We start from the raw sequence: 22,642 nt of genomic DNA on the forward strand, positions 1-22,642 counted from the left end.
GTGCAATTGCATGTAAAGAGCTGAGAAAGTAGAGATGGCCACTGTCATTCTCGCTCTGCACTCACGCGGCTTCCCACCTCTGTGACACAGCGGACGAGTGGCAGATGCGTCTGGACTGTGCTCAGATGGAAAATGAGTTCCTCCGCAAGCGTCTGCAGCAGTGTGAGGAGAGGCTGGAGTCAGAGCTGACGTCCAGGAAGGAGCTGGAGCAGAAGGTAAAGCGAAGTGGAGAGCCTGGGCCACAGAGGGGTCGGGTAGTGGGCAGATTCTTACCTGCGCCGTGGGTGATCACAACGTCAGGTGATCCTGGGGGTGGGGGATGACCAGCTGGTTCATGGCTTCCTGCATCTGCTGCTGTTACAGTCCTGGCCACTGTGGGATATGGAAACTGTTTTGTCTACATGTGGGTCTTCTCAGGGTGAGACTGCTCTGGGGCACACATGACATGAACATTAACTCAGGATATCTGAGTTCCAATTCCTTCTCTGATTGGACTGTATGGAAATCACATTACCTTTTAGGCTTTCTCATCTGTAAAAATCACTGCAATATACTTTGAAAATAGTCACATTTTATGCATTGCCATTGTCTCTATGCTAATCATCTACCTCTATGTCTGACGCAGGCCAGAGCAACAGCCTCATAACTGGCCTCTTGCCTCCAGCCTCTCCCCTCAACCCCCTGCCACACTGCATCCGAGATCTCACAGAGTCACTTTGAGATGGTTCTAGCTTTGCATGTTGCCTGGATTCTCAAGGTGGATTTCTTTCCCTGTGCTTTCAAGTTTTTTTTTTTTTTTTCCGGGAATAGAACTCAGGACCTTGCGCTTGCCAGGCAGGTGCTTATGCCACTGAGCTATATCCCTGGCCCTTAAGTTTTTGATTGTGAACCCATCTTCACCATCTCCCACCCAGTAGTAGCATGTTTTCTGCTACGTGGAATGTTCTGTGTTTCCCCTTCTCTCATAGTGAATGTGTGTTTAACTATTTTTTCTTGTAAGTTGATCTCTTGCAGGAGATTTTAATTAAAAAAAAAAAACTTCTTGCTAATTTTAATGGGAACCCTTCAATACTAGGACGTGGGACTGTTCTTTTAGAAAACACTCTCACACTTTCCCCTGAAATAGTCCCTGTGATGATACTATATTCTCTGTCTAGGATTTTTGCAATATATGAAAAAGGGTTGAAAGTTGATCTCTAACCCGCATGAGGAAGACACGTGAGGTTTTGAGTTCATGTAGATGTGATTTGTGCCCCTCCTAGAGCCAGGGTGGAGGGATGCTTTCTTACCACCTTCCAAGCCAGTGGGGAGAGGCTGTCATTGTCCCTTCTTAACCGAGCCACTGCTCTTTTGGGGTCCCAGCAGGGCGAGGGTCTTTCTTCCAGCTCTCCATGGGCCCAAGGCTGTGGCCCCCATTTCTAAAAGGGGACTTGTGCAGAAACTTCCCCTTAGAAATATTTCTGGATCTACCTAGTTTCCTTTCCTTCATCCTGATTGCCACAAAACCAACATCTACCATCACGGTTCTGGCTGACTCCTCTGAATTTCTTTTATCCTGAAATTTCCCCGTCTTCCTTGAAAATGAAACTAGATATTGGAAATATAATCTTACTTGTCTGTAATAAAATCTTGCCTAGTCTTTCTAGCTGAATATAGTGTTGGCTTGACCTCTTTTTCTGTCTTCTATTATCTCTCATATTCTGTCTAATACTCTAACTAGTCTACACGCTAACCAGTGGTGCACTGGCAAATGGTTCAAAGGACCTGATTTGCGGCCTTCTCCAATTCCCACGATATACAATACTCCCACGTGGCCAGTTTCAGATTGCTACTGCACGTCACCAAACCTTGAAACTGGAAAAGACACGTAGAATTGGAGCTCAGTACAAGCTGATTCTAGCACTCTATCAGCTCTAACCATACTGCTTTTTCCTTCTTCTTCCTGAAATGCCTAATTCTTTCTCACTCCTGGAACTTTGCACATGCTATTTCTGCTTTCCAGTAAGCTCATTCATGCTCTCCTTTCTGGATATCTCCACATAGTCTTAAAATTGAAGATTAAATATCACTGTCTCCAGAAAGTCTTCACTGACACAGCTGAGCTGGGCGTTCCTGAAATGTTTCCCCAGACCTAACCCCTGTTGTGTTGTATTGTAACTATGTTTGTTTCTTGGTTTCTCCCATTAAATGTAAGAGGCATAGAGTTGGAGGCTTTTATGACTGCTCTTACTCTTACATCCTCACTGTGAGAAGAATCTATGATGTGGTCAGAGTGGGGGAAGGGAGATCACGTGGGACCGTATGACCCACAGAAGTGAAGCTCAGTGTCCTCCCTGGTGTTGGCGCTGGTTTAATGGCTGCTCCCAACATGGTTGTAATCTTGTGATTCTCAAGAGACATCCTGAGCAGTAGGTACACACAGAGGGAAGAGTGCAGGGAAACAGCCCGGTTCTTTAATAACAAATTATCAAGTCGGGTCAGTTTCCCCAAGGAAGGGGGAATATTCATGCTACATTAAAAAGTAATAAAACTGCAACCTTCTCTGAGCGGCAGAATATAAGAAAACATCCCATTTGCCTTCAAATACTGAATTTAGAATTACAGGCTTCATTAACTCAGAGCTTTGCTTATTTAAAGCAATTCTTTAATGAGACCATTTCTCCAAAGCGAGTGTGCTGAGTTGTTCTCTTTCCCAGATGTAAAGTAGGACGTTTGGGAAGGTGTTTCCTAGAAGATGATGCAGGCGGCTTTTCGTGTGTGTCTGTTGCAGGCCACATGCACACCCTGTGATGCACCCTGCCCAGCACGCCATTCCCTGCTCTTGTCTTTGGGACCTGCCACTTTGGCTTCCTGGGCAGGAAGAGGCACACAGGGTGCCTCTTACCTAGTGTGTCATTGTGGTAGTTCCATGGCTGAACCTTCCCAGATGACACTAGCTGGTAGGACAGGAATTATCCAGTGCTCAAGGGGCTGACAAGCTGAGTCAGAGCAGGTAAGACATGTATGGGTGTGTTGCCAGGAGACTGATTGTGGAAGAGCAGAAACAACCTTAAGAGCTTGGGGGAATTATCCCTGTTTTGCCTTTCAGCAATGTGAGGCTCAGACAGGAAGCTTCCAGGAAGTGACACCAAAAGTAGTCAAGGCCAGGTTACCGTCTCTTGGGTCTCCTTTCTTACCATGACTTTTCCCATAGAAATGGCACAGACGGAGTCAGGTAATTCATTCTGTTCCTCCCACAGCTCGGAGAGCTGCAGAGTGCTTACGAGGAGGCCAAGAAGACAGCACACCAACTGAAGAAGAAGTGCCACCATCTTACCTGGGACCTGGAGGACACTCGCGTGCTGCTTGAGAACCAGCAGAGCCGGAACCATGAGCTGGAGAAGAAGCAGAAGAAGTGAGTCATGTCCCATTCCATCATCTGGGGCTGCCAGGTTTGCTGCACTGGTGTGGGGGTCCTATGGGCCTCTGGATTTTCTTCAAGAGCCGCCTCACCCCTGGTCCATGGGGCTTAACCCTCTCATTCTTTCCTCCCTTTTCTCTCTCTCTCCCTCACACCTTATTTCCGCACAGTTCTCTACAATTCCAGTGTGGCTCTTTCCCTTACCCAGCCTCAGCCATGGCCTTGTGACTTTGGCCACCAGAGCGTTAGCTGTTCCATTTGTCAAGCGAGGAAGGGTTCATAGAGCTTCTGTGAGACCATTCCAGTTCAGGCCCCCTGTGTGCCTCTTTCTAGTTGTGTGATTTTGAGCTGCTTCTCCGGCCCTTCTGGACCTGAGATTGCTTATCCTACCTGCAGGTTGCAGGTGAGGATGCCTCGTTGTGGTAAGAGCTACTTAATAGGGTTAGACATCCAGATGGACTGAATTTGGGTTTCCATCCCCAGTGTTGGAAATGGTGCAGGAAGATCGGGGGGTGGGGAGCAAGCAGCAAAAACTGGTCTCCTGCTCTTCTCATTTGGAACTTAGACTCTCAGATCCTAGGAGCGAATCTGACAGGGACTGGACCCAGTGCCTCCATGAGATGCCAGCTCTAGAGGTGCGCAGGGGCTCCATACTTGCTTCCTGTTGTGATGCTGCCCAGCTAAGCCATCATGGCTCCTGGGTGGGTTCTCGGCCACACTCCTGGGCTCCCCTGTGCAGATTGTCAGCGGAGGCTTCGTCCCTGGCCATTGTGGCCGTGTCTGCCACCCTCCCATTCTCTCAGGAGGGGAAAGGTGTACAAGAGGCTCCTGTGTTGAATTTGGCAAGACAACCATAGAGACTCCATAGGAGGCAAACAGGTATAGTGCAGCCTCTTTTTAGAATATTCAGGATAAAATACAGGAAAACATTCCTCTGGGAGCCAAGATGTAGTTTTGCTGAAGGTGCCTCTTTTCCAAGAGGTTTCAGGCAGCATTATATCCAGGGGGGTGGCAAAAATTTCAAATTTGATTTATGTTAAATATTATTTCTTTTATTTATCCTTGAGCTTTCCTGAGCTGGCTTCTTCATCTGCAAAACTCAGCTTCTGAGTAGTTGTAGCGTGTTTCCCCCAAATAAGAGAGGTTCATTCTCACCTTACTGATTTTACTCCGTTCCCTTTTCCCTCTCCTGCTATGTCTTCTGGCCAAACTTCACGCTTGCACCTAAAAAAAATGGTCATACTTGCTGTGTGACCTTGTAAAGTGACACAACCTCTCTGGGCCAGACTGATATATCAGAGGAATCCTTGGACTTCACAGGACACTGGAGAATGGCTCTGACAGCTGCCCAGCAGTAGAATGAGCAGTGTAAACTCCATGATTCTCCAGGTTTCTTCCGGCTGTGACCCTCTGAGATCTGAACTGTGGGTGCCATTCTGTTCTGAGAGTTTCAGGTCTCTGATGGGTAGGGATTCGGCCTCTAGAATCTGTGCAGTCAGAAAAATTCCATCTCTGTGGTCATTCCCTCGTCCCCGTGGACAGCACCCCCATTCCAGAGCCTTGCAGATCCCCATGAGGCCCCGGGAAGGCCGCCTGTCTTCATGCTTGTGTTTCCTCATCTCCAGGTTTACCTGTCTTGCGAGGCCCTCTGCTCTGCGGCTCCTTTTCAGCAGGAGCCAGTTTTGGTGCTCACCGCTGACGACAGATTCCATCCAGGTGGATTAGCATTTTGGCAGAAGCCCATGGGGACAGAGGAAGTCACAGCACAAGGGTGGCCATTCAGGCAGAATGGCCGTGTGAGAAGGGGCTCTAGAAACCAGCTATGCTTTCCCGCATCTTCCCATGTCTAACCGGAGTGTAGATGCAGCTGCCTCCTTGGTTTGCTGGGTCCAGAGTGGAGTGGAGTCTCTGTGCTGGTGCAGCCCCATCCCCTTCCCTGGCTTCTCATTTCAGAGTAGCCCAGAATGGATCCATTTGGAGTTGCCCTCTTGTTGCCATGGTTGTACCATGCATAGGTCACAAAGCTTAGTTCAAGGCAGATGGAATGGAACACTCAGGGCAAGCTCTGCCTCAACTCATTGGCTCCACACCCAGAGAGGCTGGAGCCCAGGCTTGCTCCTGGTGGGGTGGAGGTGCTTGGCCTCAGTGTGTTCTAGAAGCTGGGGTTCTTTGGCAACAAGTGGTCTGTTGAGTCGGAGATGCTTCTGGAACATTAGTCCCTGTGCTTCCCCCAACTGCCTCACCTCCTCTGTCCCAGGGCATGGACAGGTAGATGGGATTTGCTAGGCCACTAGGGAAGCTGGGCTCAAGCTCATTTCAATGACTCTGGGACTCCACACATCAGTTTCCTCCTCTGGAAATGGATGTTATACTGTGTCTTCCCATATTGCTGTAAGGACGACAGCAAACCTAGTGCAAGGCCTGGCACCTTGGAACTGTTGGATCACTACTGGCATCACAGTGTTTCTTTTCAGGGTAGCAAATATTGCCTCTAAAATGATGTCACCAGCAGCCAATCAGAAAGCTCCTGGGCTGTCCCAATAGTGGGTTCCAGTATGTGAGCTGTGAGTGACTTTCAGTAGTCCGAGATTTTGAAAGATCAGCTAGTGCTAGGGACATTGGATGACCTTATAACAAGGGAGGCCTTCTTGTCACTAAGGACCAAACCTCAAGTGCCACCCAAAGTCCTCTGAAGTTATGTGGCTGGACTTCCTGTTTGTGACTCCACGTCACACCTTGCAGAGACTTGGCAAAGGGTCTTTCCATAGTGTCTGCATCTGTGAGAGAGGAGAAGGCTGTGCAAACTGAGTGGAATGTAGAAGGTTCAGGAGCTGCTCCTGACCAGGGACACTATCCCGAAGGGCCAGAGGGCCCTAAGGGGCCATTCCTTAGTTCCTTGCTGCCTCTCAGTGGGACTGTCTTGTCTCTGTCCTTTCTGTGAGGGAGACCAAGACAAGGGGGAATGTCTAAATATCCAGAATTTCCTCAAAAATAGCATACTGTAATGTGCAGCAAGAAGATCATATGACATAAATAGAAACTGTGAAATATCACGTATTAGTGTGGAGACAAAGGGATGACTGTATATAGATACACATTTGTATTTGTATATACATATCTTTCTGTTTATATTTGTTCATTGGTCTTTGAATTTTAGATATCAAATGTAGGCCTGGTAGAGTTAATGGGCCTTGACATATGTCGGAAAACTAAGTAGTTTAGCTGTCTTTCTATATGTAAAATATTTGTATAACCATATATTAATATATATTTAGCTTTTGATCTGTACATCATCTTAGTCTCCTTTTGTTTGTGTATTATCAGGATTTTAATAGATAGCCATTATTTTTGTGGAATCTCCATATAAACCCTAAGTCTTACTGTGCTACATCCCAGATTCCTACCCATATCGCCAACCCTACACGCAAGCATCGAGGTCATTCTCCTCGCCTCATAGTTCTCAGAGAACTCATTGCCTCTCTCTAGTCATACCCCAGCCCTGCCTCCGTTCCCCTCCACAGGCTGTGACATGTGCTCTGTCTTGGACAGGTTTGACATGCAGCTGGCCCGGGCCCTGGGGGAGTCCTTGTTTGAGAGGAGCCTCAGGGAAAAAGTGAGCCAGGAGAGCAACAGCGTGCGGTGGGAGCTGGGCCGGCTGCAGGAGCAGCTGGAGGTAAGTGGCGGGCGGGGGGGGGGGACCATGGGGCCATCTGGGCTCTCGGTTGCTGAGTGTCTTACAGTTGGTGACTGAGAGAACATCCGGTGGGTGTCCTGGTCAGGCAGCCAGAGTCATGGTGTCCAGTGTGTCTTGATAAAACCTCTAGCGTTTGGCAGATTGATCATCAGATCTCTGCAGCTTGATGTCATGATATTGCTCCAGTCTCCTGCAGAGGACCCAAGATGACTACCTGGGAGGTATGAGAGGCTGAGTAGAAAATGAATTAGCTATAACCATGTCCAGGAACAGTGTCCTGTCCTGTGTAGATTCTGATTCAGAGGGATTTTATTAAACGATGGCATGGGCTCCTTTCTCAGCCGCTCCTTATCTTTCTGCGGCTCCTTATTACCCCCAGGAGAACTGTTGCACTCTTTAGCTTGGCATTCAACTCCTTCATGATCTAGCCCAAAGTTCTTTGTCTCTGGAGCTGGCTTTGTCACTTGAAAGGGTCATTTGCGGACACAGTGCCTCCTTGCTCCAATGGCTCTCTCCTAGCTTCGGTGAATGTATGGAGGAGCACCCTTTATGTGCTGAGACTGAACTCCAGGAGCAATGGCTTGGTTCTCCCCTGGCCCCTCCACCCCTCCCAGTGTCTGTCACACCTGAGCCAAAGAAGAGCCTTTGGTGGATCCCCAGGGGGCACTGTGGGGGCCTTGAAGTGGTGACAGAGATGTCCCATAAGAAAAGGGAGACTGCTGCTCTCTCTAGCACGCTGCAAGGACCTCCCTGGAGAAGGAGTAGCTTGCTCATGGGACCTGCCCCTCACCTCACGGGAGGGACTCAGATCTTTCCCCCTTTGTCTTCCTAGCAAAAGGAGCAGGAAACCTTGAGGCTGAAGCAGGAGGTGGAGATGCTGCAAGAGCATAAGCAGGAGCTGCTGGGGTCTCCCTCTCTAGGGGAAAAGGGCCTGGCTGGCTTGAAAGAAAGGCTCTGGAAGCTGGAATCCAGTGCCCGTGAGCACGAGAAGGTCCAGAACCAGCAGGAAAACACCATCAAGCAGCTGGAACAGGTGGGACAGGCCTGTCCAGGACAACACCCTGCCCCGGGCTGGCTCCTATGCAGAATAATGTCAGTAAATCACAGCACGGGCACCTCGCTCCACTGCTTCTTATCCTCCTGTGGGTCCCTGCTACCCCAGAAAACTTCTCTCCACTCTGACATTCAGATCCATCATGCTGTAGACCTCTCCTGCTCTCCTGAAGGTCAGCAGCACCTCCTCAGAGAACACCTTGCAAGCAGCTCCAGCCCCATGCTGCATCCACTTTTCCTCTCCTTAGTTGTTTTCCTTTGTAATATCCACTATCTGATATTATATTGGAGTGTTTTCTCAGTGACTCTCTCTCCATTAAGATAAAAATTCAGGAAGACAGGCTGTTTTTGGACCAACCTTACCTATCAGTGCATTCCTAAAGCCTAGAAGGAGAACCAGACATCCATTTAGTGCTCACTAAATAACCACTGACCAAATATATAACACTATTGAGCACTGTCTGTGTACAAGACTTGACCTTAAACTAGCCACACAGTGTCTCCTATCTTGCAAGAACTTTTTGTGGGAAATGTGTTACCCCCACTTTACAGATGTGGAAGTTGAGGCTCTGGGATATGGGAAAAAGGATGAGGATGTGATTTGAACCTGAGCCATCTGAGCACATAGAGCCTTGAATGCCTGCTGTGTGCACAGCCTCAAGGAAGAGGGGAATGAGAGTCTTCAGGAAACACCAATAAGGGAGTGAGCAGGAATATCAGATACTCCACCTACCATCACCTCCGGCAAAGTACAGGTGAAGGTTTTGTCTGCTTGCTGATTGACATGTCTGCTTCACTCCATAAAGCATCTGAAGCAGCTTATAGAGATATGTAGAACAGAATAATTCTAAGTAAAACAATCTGAGCAGGAAAAATACAAATTAAAATAGACACTGAAGAGGGGGTAGGCACAGTTAATATGGGAGACAAGAAATATATCATCTTGGACATTTAATAGCTCTAAAATGTCTAGTGGCCAGAGTTAAAAGGAGATGTGAGGAATATGTTTATGCTTATCCCCAACATAAACGAAAGCAGATTTTCAAGGAGGCAGTGGGTTCTGAGGCTTAGCTCTAAAGACATTTCTAATGTAGAATTTCATAAAAGGCAATTCTGTCTTAAAAGGTTGAGAACCCCCTATGCAAGGAAATCTAACCCAGTAACATAAATGTGTGAATCAGATGGATCTAAGCCGCTCTACTGAAGCCAGGGTGCCAGCCCTCGCATCTCGCTTGCCTTTACTCTATCCTGCAAGGTGGAGCCTTCTGGGTGCGCTGGGTGTGGAGGGTCAGGGTCTGGAGAGTCTTGGGTGCTGATTAAGGAGCAGTGAAGAAAACAGAGCATCTCTGCTTGGTCAGCCGTGCTTACTAGGCCCGTCTGCCGTCAGGCACTGTGTGAGTGCTGAGGATGCAGACATGATACCCTAAGGTTCACAGGCTCTCTCAGTGTTAAGGGAACACTGAACTTGCTGATCTACTCTTGGGAGGAGAGCTGGGGAGAGGTTGGGAAAGATCGCAGGAAAAAGCAACCTTTATTAGAAGAAGATCTTTACCTTTAAAGGAAAGCTGAGAGATGACTCAGAATTGATCAAATGAGAGTTCCAGGCAGGGGGAACAGCCAGTACAGTGGCCCTGTGACTGGAAACTCATGTGACAATTAAGAATCCATAATATGGTCACATTTGGACAGGGTCTTTGAGGCTACTCATTGTCCACATGACCTTAGCCAAGTCCTCAATATTCCAGCCTTCACTCTCCCCTGTAGTGAAATATGGAGCTGTCAAACCCCAGGCTTCCTCCAGCCTCAGCCCTGGATCTGTGAAGATTTGTGTAGAAAGGGGATGTCTATGTAGGTATTCAAGGGGCACCAAGGATTGCACAGCATAGTGTAGCTGCCCTGTGTTCTACAAGTGAGCAGGATCCTTGCTGAGCCACGAATTCAACAAGCACTTTGGAAAACTGTTTTAACCCTTGAAGACACCACCCAGGCACCCTTCAAGGCTTGGAAGCAGATGTGCACGGCGTGGCCTTGGGGACTCAGAAGTCCGTGCGACTTCCTAGTCCTCCGTCCTCAAAGTGCAGGGGCAGAGGCTGACTCGACACTTCCCTCCGCTGTTAACTTCCCGCAACCTCACCCTGCGCTGTGTCCTTGTGGATATTTATTGTTCACAATATAGCACTTTTTCCGGAGAATTTTATGTTAACTCATATAAGCCTGACACAAATGGTATTGCAGATGTCAGGAGTGCTCAGGAGACTAGAAAAAAATGAAAAAGAAATATTATATTTACTTGCTGAGCTCCTCATTTTGATTATCTTCCCATAACCTCTGTCATTTTAAGGGAAGGAAGGTGGCTGATGTTGAAAGTGAGCCTACTTTATGCTGAGGACTGTTACAGGGGGCTCAGTGGTATGCTGTCTCTTCCCTGTAACCCTACAAAGAGGGGGATACTCTCAACAATCTAAAAGATCAAGATCACGCTTATTTTCCTCTTTCTCAGCTTAATTTCCTTGATAGGGACAGCAGCTATTACTTCTTTTTTTTTTTTTGTCTTTTTGAGACAGGGTCTCGTGGTGCAGTTCAGGCCGGCTGTGAGCTCACTTTGTAGCCCAGGCTGGTCTCGAACTCGCAATGATCCTCCTGCCTCAGCCTCCCGAGTGCTGGGATTACAGGCATGCGCCACCACGCCCGGCAGCCTGTTAACTTCTGGGGCAGGGATGAACTTATGGTTCATCTTAAGTGCATTGAGAAGGGTGCTGAGGTGGCATCTAAATGCCGTGGGAGAGCACGATGGATTCCTGACGTCTCTTCTGATTGCAGGAATGCAGGAGATAGCCTTTGGGCTACTTAGCTACCATTTCAGACCTTCCAGAGCCCTCGGGGGGATAGTGTGACCCTCATCCATGCAGGAAAAATGGGCAGTGCAGTGGGGATACCCAAGATAATGGGGGAGGGCCAGAGAGTGGTAGTGGCCACCCTCACCCACATGTGCTATCCTGACTGTCCCAGCTCCGCCAGCGGTTTGAGCTGGAGATCGAGCGGATGAAGCAGATGCACCAGAAGGACCGTGAGGACCAAGAGGAGGAGCTGGAGGATGTCCGTCAGTCCTGCCAGAAGCGGGTGTGTACACTGTGGGAAGAGGAACCAAGGCTGGGGCCAGAGGGAGCTCTTTATGCATCCCCCTGGGGACCTTAGATGCCTAAGTGCTGTCAAGAGTTCAGAAGAACCTACCTTAAATGAGAATCTGGACCTTCCAGAAGCCTCTGGAGCTGGCCAGCATAGTCACCCCAAGACCACTCCTGGGAGCCCCTCATGCATGAGGGTAATGCCTTGTGAGGACTTCTGAGTATTGGTCGGGTGCTTCCCTTATTATTTTCTTCCACCTCAAATCATTTCTTACATTTTATTCATCCACTGCCACTGGTCCAAACACCGTCTAAAAAAGCTATAAACTTTGGCCATGTAGAAACCCTCTCCACCTATAAACTTTCTCCACCTAGAAACCCTCATCACTACTATTTCAAACGTTGTTTTTCACTGTATATACACTCGTACATACATGTGGACATATACTTTCACTTAATGAGGCAGGGCAATTTTGAAGCCCACAATTTTCCCTCAGCAGTTTGTCATTGCCTCTGTAAACCTAACTTGTGAAATGGGTAATGGCCTGACAGTATTCTGCTCTAATTTATTTAAATAATCCCCTGTCATTGGACATTTAGGTTGTTCCTATTCTCTGCTATTGTAACCAATGCGGAGATAAACATTCTTATAGATGACCAACCAGTGTGAGGCTAAGATGAATCCTTAAAGGGGAATTGTCCAAGCAAGACCTTTGTGTTAAGTCTCATTTAACTCTTCCCCACATTTATTCTTGCATGCCTTTCCCTCCCTCTCCCACTCCTCCACCGTCATACTTATGCACACCACCTGGAAATATTCCACAGAGCACGTTGCAGAAAATGTTGTGTGCTTGCTTGATAGACAGATTTTATTATTTTGAATGTTTTTCAAGATGTTTAGCTTTTCCAGAAAGTCTTCTAAAAGCATGTATGAGCAGAATAACTTCTATTTCTTTCTCCTAAAAGAAAATGTTGGCGTGAACTTGCTTTCTGCAGAAATGACCATCAGTCAGCACTTTTCCCTCCGTTGGTCAGGAGACGGAAGCCCCTGTCTCTGCTCGTCCTCCATCAGGGGAAGGGCACACAAATCTCTAGTTTGTCCCAGGAATGCCTTGGAGTATGATGCAGGCTGTGGCCCAGGGCTACAATGAGTTGCTGATGTGAGCCAGACCTTCTCCATGGACAGATTTATGAAGGGGGAGGGTGGTCAGACAAAGGCATTTTTCTCCTTATAACAGACGCTAACATTGACTTCACATTCTGGTGGCTGCTCTGTCTGGCCTGTCCCTCATGTGGCAGGAAATCAATTTTTAGTAGCCTGGGGGGGGCGGTGCTGTGGCCATCTGGGGAAGCTGAAAAGTTTGGAGTTAGGAGATGGAACCCTAACACCCTCAGCATGGCCTGATTTAAGAGCATGTACTTTGGATGCTCCCTGGGACTTAGGGTGCTCATCTGTGAAATGGGGTCAATAATGCCTCAAGGTAGAGATGGAGGAGATTAAATGCTACAGAAGGTAGAGATCCATTCTACTGGGAGACTTCACCATCATCTCAGGGACTCCCCATAACTGACCAGCTCTCCCTCTTGTTGCCTAGCCCCTAAGCTTTAGGGTTCTTGAGTTCTCTTTCAGACACATAGCCTTCTACTTACCAGGGCAGCTTTTGTGGAACCAAGCTATAACCTCCACATCTCCCTCTTCCCTTCTTGCCTGGTGGGACTTGTCCTCCTGGCACTTGTTCACCCTGTTCGTGCATCTGCCCTGTGTGCCTGCAGCTCCGTCAGCTGGAAATGCAGCTGGAGCAGGAGTACGAGGAAAAGCAGACGGTACTCCACGAGAAGCAGGATTTGGAAGGACTGATTGGAACCCTGTGTGATCAGGTAAGGTGGAAGCGTCGGCCTGCATTTAGAGGACACTCCCCTGCCTCTGTACTCCTTAGAGATGGATCATGGGGGCCAGCTAGAGGAAGGTCATCCTCAGGCTGCAAGAGGGGCCAGGGAACTGGCCTTTCAGTTGAACTGTCCCTGCATTCCTAAAGTGCTCTCTTTCTATAATTTTGTTTCTTCACATCCTCATTGGCTCTTTAAAGGAGACCTTTGGGTGCTGGGAAATGGGAATAGACATAGTGGGCCCGGCCAGGAGTGACGGAAGCAGCCTTGCTGCCTTCAGGGTCCATTGGAATGAGAATATGAGATATGATCCAAAAATTGTTGCCAGGTATGGTGGCACATGCCTGTGATCCCAGCACTTGGAAAGCTGCGGCAGAAGGATAGTTGTGAGTTCAAGGCCAGTCTGAACTACACAGGGAGACTGTCTCAAAAAACAAACAAACAAACACCACAAGACAAAACAAAACAAAAAACCCCCAATACACTGAACGTTCAAATTTTACAAAACTATTAATAGTAAAAGACACACTGCCATTACTCCACTTCAAAATATTACCCTTCACCTCAAACACTTAGCACATCATTCTTGCCTCTTCTGAAGTAGTTCTGAAAGTCCTCTTCTGTTTTGCCTGCCTTGATGCTTACCTTTCACGGTCACTTTGACTGTGGGGAAGAGCCGGAAGTCACATGGTGCCAGAGTCATTAAATAAGGTAGATGAACACGCACTGTTACATTTTTACGTGCCCGCCTTTCTTAGAGAGCACTTGGCAGCAGCATTCACCATATTTGTGATCACGCCTTGTAAAGACACTCATGACGGACTTCCAGAACTGCTTCAGAAAGTGGCAAGAACAATGAGATAAGTTCAAAGCATATTTTGAAGGGCACTAGTGGCAGTGCATCTTTTATTGCAATAAATTTTTAAAATTTAAATGTTCATCGTATATTTCCATCACACCTTTGTAGGCAGCACTTGCTCCGGCAGGGCGAGCGTGGACAGGCTGTGCTCATGGGTGGCCTCAGGAGGACAGGGCTTTTGCTAGAAGCAGCCTGACTCAGCATCAGGCAGATGGGGTATTCAGTCCTGGCTGGGTTTTCTGTTTCCACTGTATCCTGTGAGTTAGTCAACCACTCTGAGCTTCTGGAAAACCAGAGTCTCATGGGGATTTTGCCACCACTGAGCCCCGGGGTTATCCTCTGTGGCCCTGTGGACACTTTGAGCAGAACCCTTCTGAGCGGAGGCAAATGGCCTGTGCATCGTAGGATGTGGAGCAACAGCCCTGGCTTCTGCCCATGAGATGCCAGTAGCACCTCCCAGTTGTGACAGACAGAAATGTCTGCAGAGATTGCCAAATGTCCCCTTTGGACAAAACCAGTTTCTTCCCTGTAGAGAGCCGCTGCTGGACCAAAAGTGGCCAGCAGAGTTCAGGGACAGCCCTGACTTCAGAGTTGGGAGTTGCTCCTCCACCCTCAGTGTTCCGCTGCCTGCCTGGGGGGCTGCTGCCTGAAATCCCAGCAGTGGGGAGCAATGGGTGGGGTTCCCACAGTTGCTCTTGAAGCATCACGGCGGGTATTTTAAAGCATTTGTTCACAGGCATGTAATATCTATTAATTAGCAATGGCTCCGCTGTTGATATCTTTCCCAAAAGTGGCTTACTTTATTCAGAGAGGAATGCGGTTGCTTCAAATGGTCACTCAGGCAGCCAGGCCTTGGACTACATAAATGCTCATGATGTATTTGAGACTAAATGGAGTGAAGTAGTGACTTGAGAGCAGGGCTGCCACAACAGTGTGAGTGAGACAGAAGCTCAGGGAACCAGCAGCGGGCTGAGCCCTGACCTTCTCTGGGTTGTGTAGACTTCTAGCCGGGCATTCGGGACCTGTGAGTTCAGAGCCATTGAGTCACTTTCTTTCAGTATTCATGCGAGGTGACGCAGCGCAGCACCTGGCTCTGGGGTGACAGTCAGGCGTCCCTACAAGTTTGCCCTCATGTACCATGGTGCGTTTGAGGACGCAGGTTGGGAGGTTTGGTGAGAAAGGAGCCCCAGCGGTGGAGGGAGGTGGGCTCGGTGGGAGGAGTCGTGACGTCACGGTATGGCCCTGGGTTCCAGCCCCAGCGCTGCAAAAACAAAACAGAAGCAGCAAAACCAGTTCTGAGAAATACTGCTAAATTAAATTTTACACATAGAGAGAACCTTAGATGAATAAAATGCCAACTTTGGGTTAGTCACCAAACTGGAGGCTTTTAATAAACGGTCGCATTGGGTGATTTGAAACATTTTTGTTATGACCTTTGGAAACTCTATATAGAAAGGTAGAATGAAGGATGTAATGGATATTTATGCACCAAGCACCCAGGGCAACAGAAGTTAACATTTTACTGTGTTTGATTAGGGTGTTTTTAAGGAAACAAAATCTTTCTAGACCAGCTTGTGTGGCCCCTTGACCCCTCGGTGTTCCTTCCTAGTCTCATGTTCCTCTCCCTTCCTTCCTTCCTTCCTTCCTTCCTTCCTTCCTTCCTTCCTTCCTTCCTTCCTTCCTTCCTTCCTCCTTCCCTCCCTCCCTTCCTTTTTTCCTTCCCTCCCTCCCTTCCTTTTTTCCTTCCTTCCCTCCCTTCCTTTTTTCCTTCCTTCCTTTCCCAGAGGAAACTATTGTCCTGTGGTTTGGAGTGTGTAATTAGCATATGTATATATTCAAACTGTAATCAGGTGCAATCCATATCATTTTGTATTTTGTCCTCCTTCATACTGTTTTTGAGATTAGTTTATGATAATAATAGGAGTAACTCACATGCATTCATTTACCTGCATTAATATAAAAATCCCTTATTCTTCCATTGGTGTATATTTTCTTGTTTGCACCTTACTGTACAAACTGCATTTTCATATATGTCTCACTGTGTGTGTGGGAGTTTCCTCAGGGTGTGTCGCTGGAAGAGAAGTTGCTGGCTCCTAAAAATGCACAATATTGGAACTATTAATATCATCCAAATTGTCACTACAGGTGGCTGTGGCATTTTCCACCGTCACCAGCGGTGTCCGAGGTTTTGCGTCTCTATCTCTACCACACAGGGTACTCTAAGACACATGCGGGGCTTTTTCCAGATGTAGGGTGTCAAATGCTGCTGCATGTCCCCAGTCACCAGTGAACCTGTGCACATTCCGTGTTCACTTTCATTGTCTCTCATGTGAATTGAATATTTATAGGCTTTATCTTTTTTTCTGTAAATTATGAATGGTTCTTATATCAGCTGCTAATCCCATTTTTGATAATATAGCTTGCAAATGTCTTCTGACTATGGATAATTATTTCACTTGTTTATAAAGTCCTTCACTCAGTGCAGAGTTTTTAGTAGTCATATTAAAGCAATTTTTGTGTTTTTTTTTTCTATTTTAACATTGCTTTCCTTGATTTCATATTTTATCACGTTTCTTAAAGTTCTAAAATTTCGCCTTGTTATTATCAGGTCTTTAGTCTTTCTAGGGTATGTTGTGTGAGGTAGAAGCCTATTTTTCCTGATTGGGATAATCTTCATTTTATTTCATGGACAATTTTTTTCTACAATTTCCATTTCTCTCTGTGTGTGTTTATAGGCTTCCCATTCTAGTTTATTGGACTATTTGTCTCTTCCTGTACAAAATGGTCATCAATTGTTTTTTGGTAATGCTGGGAATTGAACCTAGGACCTCATACATGGTAGGCAAGTACTCTACCACTGAGCCACACCCCAGCCTGCACCGTGTAACAGAGCAGCTTGCCTTGTAAGTCTTTAAATTGACTTGTCTTCTTGGTCTTTTAATCTTTTAAAGATCCCATGGGCTGAAGGGGTAGCTCAGCAGCAGAACCCTTTCCTACTATGCTCAAGATCTTGAGTTGGATCCCTAGCACCACACACACATAATCAAAACCTGATGTGATTTTCACTGGAAATTCATTGATTTGTCAGTTAGTTGGGAACAATTGACTTTTTAAATTAAACCGTGGTTTTATTGATCATGCTATCTCTTCCCATTTGCTTGTGGTGTTCACTAATATTTCATTATTTTTATCTTTACAGATCTTAAACTTTTTTGTTAGATTTACTTTTAGGAGGCTTATAGTTTCTCTGGCTATTATGATTAGCATTTTTCTGTATTCTATCTTTCACTTAGTTCTTGTAGCACACGAGAGAGCTATTGGTTGTACTGATTTTATTCATTTTATATCCAGTAGAATTTATGAACTCATTGTTTTAATATTTTACCTATAGATTCTTTGGATTTTTTTACATTTATAATTTGCTGTTTAAAATAAGAATAATTTTAACTCCTGTCCATAAATTGATATAACAGAGAAGTTTAAATTTCAAGGAGCTGTTTTCCACTTTTTCTTCCCTTATTTCATGAGCTTGGGTCTTCTGGGATAGGGTTGGATAGTGGAGATCACTGGCCTCATTCCTGACCTTCACAGGCCTACTTCTGAGTTTTGTCTTGTATCTATTTTCTATGTGTTTTTGATAAATACCTCTAGTCAAGTTAGATTAGTCTTTACCTCTTGTGTTTTCTAATTTTTTTAAAATAAAAAACTAATAAAAAAATGAAGACAAAATCAAAACAACATACAAACAACAAAAACTATACATGACTTCAAAACAAAATGATAGGAATTAACAATGGTTGCTACATTACACACTGTTATCTTCAATGAAGTTGCTCAGTCCACCAGATGTAAGAATGTGATTAATCTTACATTCTTACGTGTTTTCTAATATTTAACAAAGATCTGTTGAATGTTTTAGAATGTTTTTTATGCATTTCTATGTACTTTTTATGCATGGTATGAGTAGGTGAATGAGGCCAGGATAATCCTATAACTGGTCTCATTCATCCATTAATACAGTGTATTATATTTTAAATATTACAGTGTATCCTGATGTGTTCCCCAAGTAAATCTTACTTAGTCATGTGCATTTTAATATATTGCTCTGTTGGATTGCTAATATATTTTAAGATTTTTAAAAACAGGATTGTAAGTAAGATTGATTTATAATTTTCTTTACTTATGTGTCTTTGTCCGGGGTGGAATTAACCTCGTGCGTTTATAATTACATTTGATTTTTTTTAAATAAAATTTGAGACATGTAGTTCTTGAAAATTGAAACTAATTAGCCTGTCATGACATTTGGGGCTAGTTTCTTTTGGGGGGAAGATAAATATTTGCTGTCTCAAAGTTCTGTAATTACAACTGGGCACAAATTCAGATATTTTTCTCTTCCGTAAGGAGCTAATTTTGGTTCACTAATCTATTTCTAGCCATTTATTCTTTCATTTAAGTTTCACAGAGGTTGACAAAAAGACTATTTTCATATGATTTAAAAAATCCTATTGTATCAGATTATTGCCTTTTGAAATCACAATATTGTTTACTATTGACATTATTTTGTCAATGATAGACTTGCTAGAGATTTGTCTAGAGCCTTATGAAAGCACTAGCTTTTCTCTATTAGTGTTTCTTTTTTCTTCTCTTTTCTGTTAGTCTTTTGTTCTAGTTTTCTTTCCCTTTTCTCTGGTTTCTATTTCGTTTTCCTTTAGTCTTTTGTTACATTAGTATTTTGTTGAAGTTTCAATGTTGAAAATTTAATGCACTTTCAATATTTCTTATTCTTTTAAAATTCCTTAAAGTCCTATAAAACTATTTCTAAATAAAAATTTTGTATATGTAAGACAATATCTTCCGCTTACATTCTGCATTAATGCCATCCTTACAGGCTAAGAGTTTGGTCATATCTCCTGGGCTTTCTTCCTTCAAGATGAAGGAAGATTATGCATAAATTGTGTGTCAAGTTTACTAACGTTTGGAATTAACTTTTAATATTAATTTTTAACTTGAGACATTTCAGAGGGAGAACATGCTGGAATGCCTAATATTTTTCTTCAAAGTTGTTGAGATCTCTTTGTTTTCTCAGTTTATGGTCAAACTTCATAAACTACCAGATGGAAAAGAATGCAGGTATTTATGGGGCATAAGATTCTATACATGGCAAATAGATCAAGCCTTCTAATTTTGATTCAAATATGACACGCAAATATAAAATTATAAACCATAAAGAAAAACTTTAAAAAGGCATAGCCATCTTTTTAAAAAGAATCACCTCTGTTAGCTTTTAATTTTACTTGCTTGAGCTGGTGCTAAGAGAGTCCTTCTGCCTGTTTAATATGATTGAGGCTTGTCTGAATTTTGTTAATAATTGTTACAGTTTCTCTTCATATATTAGATGGCTGCATATGTAGGTGTATAGAAGTTTCATATTGTTTTATACCCTTGACAGACTGTTTGGCTACTTTATGCTGTCTCTTTTTCCTAGTTTGCCTGTAAGACTTTTCTTACTCGTTCATTTTCAGCTTTTCCAAATGTGCATGTCTGTGTGTGCTTGTATGTTTCCTTTAAACAGGTGGATAATTTTAATCCAACATTTTATTTTTGTTCTATTAAAATATTAAATATTTAAAAGTACTTTTATTTGCTGTGCAACCCACATTTTTCTTCAAACTTCAGTTTTCCCATCTGTAAAGTGGCTGGATTATCCCCAGCAGTATTTCCAAATCATATTTTCATAGTGCTTTGAGAATACTTTACCAATAAATTTTTAACAACTACCCTGAATACTTTGTGTTTATGATAAATGGTGAAACGATTGAGGTTTGAATGCAGTTTCCTATAATAACACTAAACATCATTTAGATTTATTGGTTAATTATTCACCATCTTTATCCAAATTTGAATCTTTGTGCTGCAAAATGGGAACTCTTAGAGTGACATTTATTTCCCATTAACCTAATGAGCTTTCCCCCTCTTTCCTCTCCTGTAGAGCGGTTCATTATGAAGGGGAGGATGACTTGGTCTGACTTTGTTGTGAATTTTGTTTGCAGTGCTCCCTCTGGAAGGGACATGGTGCCAGCAATTTCAAGCATTCTCTGGCAGTGAAGATTATAGAGTCTGAGCTTTCCCTGCCATGTGGTCAGTGCCAACATCAGGGAATGTCCCTGATGCCAGTTTCTTCCATAAGAGAATTAGAAGAGATGTGTGCAGAGTAAAAGCAGATGCAACAACAGGATAGGAGCAAAGCCCACTGCTGGACTGTTATTATGGTAAAAAGCTGGGCTCCAGAGTAGCTTGGTCTGGGCACAGGTAGCGGTTCCACCAGGTATTTTGTAAGAGTCATTACAGACTTATAGGCCAATGCTGAAATCCTGGGTTCAAATCCATACACAGCCACTTGGTATCCTGGGGCAGGTCACTTGCCTTCTCTGTGTCAGCTGTACCTCCATTTCCCCATGACACTATATACTTAAATGCCTTTGGTAACTTCTCTTTGTGACCTGCCCCCATCCTGAGGTTTCTTTTTTTTCTTTTTTTTTTCCCCAGTACCAGGAATCAAACTCATGACCTTGTGCTTGCCAGGCAGGTGCTGTGCCACTGAGCTAAATCCCCAGCCCCTCATCCTGAGGTTTCACAGCATCATAGAAGTTACCCAGCATTCTTCTCTCTGCTCACACAGTGCCCTCCAGCACCTCCTCTTGGAAGCAGCAGTAGTTCTCGGGAGGAGGAGGAGTACTTCCACATCATATCCCATCCCATGTCATCAAGGGTGATGCTCTTCTGTGCCTCCAAGACACTTTTTTAAAAAATGAAAAAGCAAAACTTACCTTGCTAATGTGATCTCTTACTAAGATTTCCTCTTTCCAGCCAGGAAATCTGGATTCATATCCCAATTCTGCCACTTACTTGCTGCTAGCCTTTGAGCAAATTACTTCTATCTGCTGTAAAACAGGAATCATAAGGCTACACACCTCATAGAGCCGTCATCAGATTAAATGTATCAATAGCCACTAAATATTTGGAATAGTCCCTGAAATTTAGAATTCTCTCTATAAACACAAACTACTACTATTTTTATAAAGGCAATAATAATAATAAGGTCTGTTGTTAAGTGATTGTCACAGGAATTAAATGTAATAACATATGACAAAGAGCCTGGCTCAATGCCTGGCTCTCAGTTCAGTTCAATAGATTGTGTGTGTGTGTGTGTGTGTATTATAGCAATATTTTAACTTACCAAAGCAATAATACATCTGAGAAAACAGGCTAAATTTTAAGAACCAATTCATTTTTCAAGGGATTCCAAACTGGTGGTAGAGAAATAGTAACATCAAATCTGCAGGAACACATTCTAGTCATCAGACAATACCCATAATCCCTTCTATTTGTAGAGCACTTGACAGCATACAGAGCGCTTTGTGATCCATTATTGCACATGATCGTTGTCTTATCTCAACACAGAAGACAGGGATTTCTCTTAACCTCTCTTCTTGTAGACAGGGAGAGCCAGAGAGCTGGTGTGTGACTCAGCCAAGATTCCTGCCACCACCGAGGAGCAAGCTGGGGTTTAAAAGCAGGGCCACATTGTTCTCCTGGGAATACTCTGGACATTCTGAGCATCCCAGGAAATAGTTAGCATGTGGCATGGAGGGATCAAGTCCCAGTGTGTAGAAATGAAATTCCAGAAAGGAGCCACCTGTTCCCTGTTTTCTGTAAAACTTCCCATCTGATGGATGGTGCTGTGTTCTTTGCTTTGTCCCCTGAAGAGCCCCATCCAGGGGCTGTTTTGCTCAGGGACACTAATCTACTGCTCTGGAGGCTGGTGCTCTGTTCCTTGGGGGGACGGCGTGCTGCTGGGATTCCGTGTGGGGCTCCAAGGTCTCTCTGCTTCTCCTTGCCTTTGTACTGTTGACTGCTGGAAGCTGTGAGGTGCTCAAGGTCACCCTCCCTACTCCCAGCCCATTAAGTGGCTTCATGACATACTTGATCACTGTCCCTGGAAATTCACAGTTCTGGGAGAAGGGATGTGCTCAGTTCTGGGTAAAGATCCCTCCCTCTGCACAAAGTGATTTCATCTGTCTGTCCTTAAATTGGCAAAGGCGACCAGCTCAAGGGACAGAACAGCATGACTTAGATCTTGAAAAGGAACACAGTCATTGTTTGCTGAGGTATGACATCTGTGCGGGTAGGCACAGTATATCTCACATGTACAACCTGTGGTGTGACACACAGGTAGAGAAGCACCTTACATCCCCTTTGTATAGCTCCATGAGTCCCCATACACTCATCAGGCAACCCCCAGACCTGTAGCAACTTCATGCTCATCACTACCTGTCCGGGGCTGTCCTGGCCTCTCAGCAGAGCCTGGCCACCAGCTGAGGAACTCACCTGGCACAGGAGACTTTTAGGAAAAGAAGGGAAGTCATATCAATGGCTTGGTACTGAAGGTAGGACAGGATGACTTTGGACCCTGATGCTGTGATGACAGTCATGACGGCAGCTCACATTTGTTGGGTACCAGTTCTGTGCCAGGCATAAGGCTGAGCTCATACTTAATTTTCAGAGTAACTCTGTGTGGTTGGTGCCAGTCCCATTTTACAAATGGGGAAACTGAGGGTCAGAGA

General features: G+C 45.0%; 1 protein-coding gene and 1 long non-coding RNA gene across 4 annotated transcripts in view; one reads left to right on the plus strand and one right to left on the minus strand.

Moving 5' to 3' along the window:
• Myo18b (myosin XVIIIB) overlaps positions 1 to 22,642 on the plus strand; it is a 258,854-nt gene that overhangs the window by 144,160 nt on the left and 92,052 nt on the right. For all 3 annotated transcript variants that reach the window (XM_005396137.1, XM_005396139.1, XM_005396138.1), the window contains exons 28-33: positions 91 to 215; positions 3,240 to 3,394; positions 6,950 to 7,073; positions 7,927 to 8,127; positions 11,157 to 11,267; positions 13,046 to 13,150. In XM_005396137.1, coding sequence (XP_005396194.1) covers positions 91 to 215; positions 3,240 to 3,394; positions 6,950 to 7,073; positions 7,927 to 8,127; positions 11,157 to 11,267; positions 13,046 to 13,150 — 821 coding nt within the window. The remainder of the gene's footprint in view (positions 1 to 90; positions 216 to 3,239; positions 3,395 to 6,949; positions 7,074 to 7,926; positions 8,128 to 11,156; positions 11,268 to 13,045; positions 13,151 to 22,642) is intronic.
• On the minus strand, positions 113 to 5,414 carry LOC106149861. Its single transcript, XR_001236309.1, has 4 exons — positions 5,252 to 5,414; positions 3,317 to 3,374; positions 274 to 372; positions 113 to 203 (listed from the first exon to the last, which is right to left on the minus strand). It is a non-coding gene; the product is annotated as an uncharacterized LOC106149861 (long non-coding RNA).

The sequence above is a fragment of the Chinchilla lanigera genome, unplaced genomic scaffold, assembly GCF_000276665.1.
Source record: "Chinchilla lanigera isolate Chin_1 unplaced genomic scaffold, ChiLan1.0 scaffold00054, whole genome shotgun sequence".
NCBI classification, from domain to species: Eukaryota; Metazoa; Chordata; class Mammalia; order Rodentia; family Chinchillidae; genus Chinchilla; species Chinchilla lanigera.